We start from the raw sequence: 5,208 nt of genomic DNA, 5'->3' as shown, positions 1-5,208 counted from the left end.
CTCTTCCACTCAAGCTGAAGAGGATATCAATTGCTAGAAGCAGTGCTAGCTTTCAGGAGGTGATAGCCTCAGAAACCAGGAGCAGTTTATGGAAGAGGCACAATGTTGATAAGTTGGTGAAAATGTTCAGAGCTACCTGCATCTTTGTGGGCAGACTGACAGTGGGTTACCCCTTGGAGTCCTCAGGCTGAATGATCCTTCCTGATCTTCCTCAGCTAACGCAGCTCCCCTCCTGATTCCTGCCTGCTTTTCCTCCTCCCTCCTCCTCTTTGCTTTTCCTACCCTCACCCTCTCCCTGCCATGTCTCTAATAACAATTCTCCCCATCCTGGCCTCCCTGTGGTCCCTTTGAAGAGGGCCAGCAGACTCTCATCACTGTCAAGTGTGCTGACACTCTCCCATTGCCAGCCTGTCTCTTTCATATGCAAACTAAACCTCTTAAAGACTTGTTCTGGCGCAAGGACTTTTCTTCTATGAGGGTATCCTGAGGAAAGACTTAGAATCAGCAAAGGCAGAGGAGGGGAGCACAACAGGAATCATAAAGGCTAGATACATATGCTGGTACCAAGGAGGAAGCAAAACCATTCTAGACAAAACCATGCCTCCAAGCAGCCAGCATTGTTCCTGGCAAAATACCCCTAATTGTAACTAAAAATTCTTAAAAATCTAGCCCTTACACACAAGTCTGATTTTCAGAAGTGCTTGCCACCTCTTTCTGTGAGTCTCTACCCTCTCAGGTTCAGAGGGGCCATCCAGAAACTAATCTGATTACCCTAAGAGATCTTTAGTTTGGAGGAGGTTGCAAGGCCTAACAGTATTGACACTTCTAGCTTGGGAGCTTTTAAATAACACCAATAATGCTCAGCATTAAATAAAATTAGTGCCCCATTTCTTCAGGAAAATTCTAGATAATACATCAGTCTTCCAAGTAAAATGTGATTTGTTTTACCATCTCCACACTAAAGCAATATACATCTAAAATATTTAGGCACCTTTAACCTAAATACCTTTTTGAATCTGGCTCCTAATCTCCCGTATGCCTCTGCCATAGAAAACAAGCAAGCTCTTTTTCTTTATTTCTCTTGTTCCTTTTGATGCTTTTTGTGCATTATGTAAATCATACATTCCACCAGCCTCTGAAGGGGACAAGGGAAATCTGCCTTTGCAAGCTGATTTCAGCCCTGTATCCTGATTACTAATCCTGTATCCTGATTACTATGATCATCTACATTTTGATTTGGCCTTTGTTTTTGCCATTTACTAGAGTAAATCTGAGCCTGATGTAGCTCATACTAAGAGTGAGCTAGAGCCATTAAACTAAGAGCTAGATGCATTAAACTAAGAGTTCTGCCTTTGGCTTTAATGAAAGTAAGATTGGGCCCATAAGGACCGGTTCAGCTGTAGTTTAAACATCTGCTGTCTACCACAACTGCATGCACCAAGAGTTTAATTCAAGGCCCTCTGAAGTCAAAGGAACACACTAGGCTAAGGATCTTCTCTAAATCCCACAGCTGGTGTGGCTTTTTGCATTCTTTTGATCAGCAATGACCAGCTCTGTTTAATGTATATAAACAATACTGGTGATACCATGCTAGGAGCGAGTTCAAGTGATCTGGTGTGGTGGGATCAGGGCTCAGAGGTGGTGAAGTCACAAAGGCTGCAGCTTTGGCCCAGTTTTTGCTCCAGTAATGTGTCCCATCTGTCCCCAGGCTGGCAGTGATTGGCTCTCCAAAGACGAGAGGACCTAAGGAGAAGTAAAAATATACAGTGGGGTTAAAAGATCCTCTCTTTCCAGTGTATTATGCTATTTACTGAGCACAGCCATGAATAACTTACAATTGCTTACATGAGCAGAATAACTCCTAAGAAATTAAAGAGCCCCAACTCTGCTCATGTTATAAAAATTTAAGCAAGTGACTTTGCCCTGCCACATGTGCTTGTGATCAGGTCATTTACTGAGTTCTCTGCAACCTGGGCGGAAGTATGTTCAGAGTTGTGTTCAGCTAGAATTATTTTACCATGGACATTTCTCTCTCTCTGCTTCTAAATAAATCTGAGCACTTGGTTCCTGAAGTTCTTTACAGGTTTCCAGGACAAGGGAGGGCGCAAGCAAACGGGAGCGCAGGAACACACACCAATGAACCTCAAGTTTGATCTAACAGGGACATACTAAAAATCAAAAAGGGCACATGCCCTCAGACCTTGGCCTCTGTGCATTGCTCAGTGGCAGAGATTCTAGCTGCCCCCAGTTGAGGAAAGTGCTGTTCCTACCAGCCTGTCCTTGGTGACTGTCAAGTTAGCACATATTCCTTAGCTGTGCAGAGCAGCACAGCTGTGCTCCACTCAGACTTCCCTCCCTCTGTTATCTACTCTAAAATGAGTAGTGGAAAACTTTGCTGTGATGGAGAGATACAGATTAGGTGAAGCAGCTTTTCTTACCCCTGCCATTTCTCTAAAGATCTAAAAAAAGAGATGTTACAGCAGATGGAGGGAGCAAAGTAGAACAAATCAAGGGCAAGGGGAGGAAAAAAATATGGTGAAGAAAGAAAAGCACAGACAATGGAGAAGAAAAAAACATTCAACAAAAGGGGAGTTCAAGGCAGGAGTAAGCAGTATGGGATGGTGTGTGGTGGGGAGAATAAGAACTGAACATGGGGAAAGACTTCTTCAACATTACCAAGAGAGCAACCTCCTCTCCTCTGCCTACTGTTAGTACTCTGTCTTTCCCCAGTCACTATGAACACGTGAGGTTTTGCAGAACTTACTCTACATAGTGATAGGAAGCAATGTACAGAGTCTCATTCTGGCAACCATCCTCAAAGACATAAAGTGCATGCTAGGCCAAATGGAAAATATCTTTCCAACAATGGATATCAAGTAGCTTGGGATAAGGACCTGGGGAAAGGGATTAAGATGAACATTGCAGGTGGGAGCCAGCTATGGAAAGCAGGGGAAATGAATACATTCAAGTGGTCTCACTTCAGTTTTCCTAAGCACAAATCATGAATGGCTATTTGAATAAAAGATATTGCCCCACCCTGTGACAGAGCTATCAATCTTTTTTAACCCTTCCCTGAGACATGTGAATGCAGTCAAGCAACACAGTTTGATCCCTCAAGAGCAGTCTTGTGCATCACACCTTTATGACAGTATCGACTTTGTTGTCAGTCTCTATTCAATAAATCATACATGGTCCAAGCCGCCTTTGGGGAGGAAGCAGTGAGTGCCGCACCTTTCTTTCTAGCCAGGGCGATGATATCGGCCGCACTCTTACTCATCACTTTGGTGATATACACTGGGCAGTTGATTCGGCTGGCAATGGTGATGGCACGGAAAACAGCTTCTGCTTCAAGCTGAAAGAAAACAGTGGAGAAAAGGCATGTGAAACAGAGAGAAGCAAAAGAAGTAAAATCAAGGACTGAACCACATTCTACTCCTTTTAACAATATCTTTCCATGGGCCTGATTCTGCTAGGGTCATACATGGATATGTAAAGCTGGCAATGCCTTGCAACCCTTCTTGCACAGCTTATGTCACAGCCAAGACAGCCTACAGCTTCTCTACTCTTCTGGAGGCGTATGGAGGGCAGAAGTATGGTGACAAGATGGCTTCCCCACCATGTACTATCCAGCACATCTGGTTACCTACACCGGGTTTGGAAGCTGCACCACCTAAAATGGTGGCACTGCAAGCCTTCCAATACTATTCCAAAGCAATGAATAGTATTGAAACCAAACCCTACACTTGCTATGGGCTAGGCCAATATGGCTAATACATCTCTCCTGTAAACATGTTCCTATTTTAGGTTTCTGCTCCCCCCCTACAAAGAGGAGAAAAAGACAGGAAAAGAAGCTCCATAGCAAAAGAAATGTTGTGAGACCTCAGACAAAGAAGTGTACACAATGCAACCTTTACACAAGGATGAGTATTATTTCTAAAGAACAGCAGCAGCACCAATATGGGCTGAATTTATTTCATAATTTATACAAGGCTTTCAACCCATTTCCAACAAGTCCCCACATGTGTCCCAAGTCTAAAAAAGATCTCCTCATAAAAGAGACACTTGGGACATGCATGTAAATCATACATCTCCATCTAGGGCAGCAGTGTTTTTCCAGTGACTTTAGAAGATTTTTTTTCTCCACTAACTTTAGTCAAATTATCAACTGAATCCTTCTGTTTATGAAACCTCAGTATCAGAAGTACTATTTGGTATCCACAAAGCTGTAGTGATCAAATTATTTGACTTAAGATTATTGATAATCCTTTTAAAAATCTTTACTAGAAAAGTCTTTAGGAATAAAACATCTCCACACATGGCCTCATAGTGCTTGAGATTTAGGAGGTTTTGTTAAGACTGTTTTACTAAAATTAAAACGTTCTCCTAGGAGTCATTACTACAATATATATACCTAGGCACAGATCCTCAAAGGTATTTAGGGGCCTAACTTTGCGGGGAGTAGTTTTATAGAAGTTAGAGTCAGAAGGGACCTATTAGATCATTGAGTCCGACCTCCTACCCTGGGCAGGAATGAGTGCTGAGGTCAGATGCCCCCAGCCAGTGTCTGTCCAATCTCCTTTTAAAATACCTCCAAGGAAGGGGACAGCACCACCTCCCATAGAAGCTTATTCCATATTTTGGCAACCCTCACTCTAAAGAATTTTTTCCTGATGTCCAATCTGAATTTGCTTTCTTCCAGTTTGTGGCCATTATTTCTAGTTACCCTGACAGGCGCCCTGGTAAACACTGTATCCCCTATTTCTTGCTGGCCCCCCGATGAGTTTGTAGGTGGCCATGAGATCACCTCTCAGCCTCCTCTTGCAGAGGCTGAGGAAGAGGTTCAGATCTCCTAATCGGTCCACATAAGGTTTTTTCTGTAGGCCTTTAACCAGACGAGTGGCCTTCCTCTGTGTCACGACCCAGTGATTTTTTGTGCCTCAGCACTATGGAATTTCCTGGCCACATGAGAGCTCCTTTGCACAGCAGAGTGTTCTGCTGCAATTAAGAGCCTGCATGCAGGAGAGTTCCCGCCAATTTGCAGTTTCCTTTGCAGGATGCATTTCTTCTTTGCAGCACAGAAATGCACGGTGCAAAGAGTTCCCGCTATTCGGATGCAAATTTGTGCCCCGTTATTGGCCAGTGCTAAATTATTCACACGTGGCGGCTAGTAATTGGCTCCCTGGCAGGTTAAAAATTCCCGCCGCCTGC

General features: G+C 43.6%; 1 protein-coding gene across 1 annotated transcript in view; it reads right to left on the bottom strand.

Annotated features, from left to right (window-relative positions):
• CRMP1 (collapsin response mediator protein 1) overlaps positions 1-5,208 on the bottom strand; it is a 77,315-nt gene that overhangs the window by 22,822 nt on the left and 49,285 nt on the right. Inside the window, exons 8-9 of the mRNA XM_006017026.3 lie at positions 3,232-3,352; positions 1,587-1,743 (exon numbers count right to left, since the gene is read on the bottom strand). Of these exons, the coding sequence (XP_006017088.1) occupies positions 1,587-1,743; positions 3,232-3,352 (278 nt within the window). The remainder of the gene's footprint in view (positions 1-1,586; positions 1,744-3,231; positions 3,353-5,208) is intronic.

The sequence above is a fragment of the Alligator sinensis genome, unplaced genomic scaffold, assembly GCF_000455745.1.
Source record: "Alligator sinensis unplaced genomic scaffold, ASM45574v1 scaffold421_1, whole genome shotgun sequence".
NCBI lineage: Eukaryota > Metazoa > Chordata > Crocodylia > Alligatoridae > Alligator > Alligator sinensis.
Note: the sequence above shows the minus strand (reverse complement) of the source record. Positions and strands in the feature narration are given on the sequence as shown.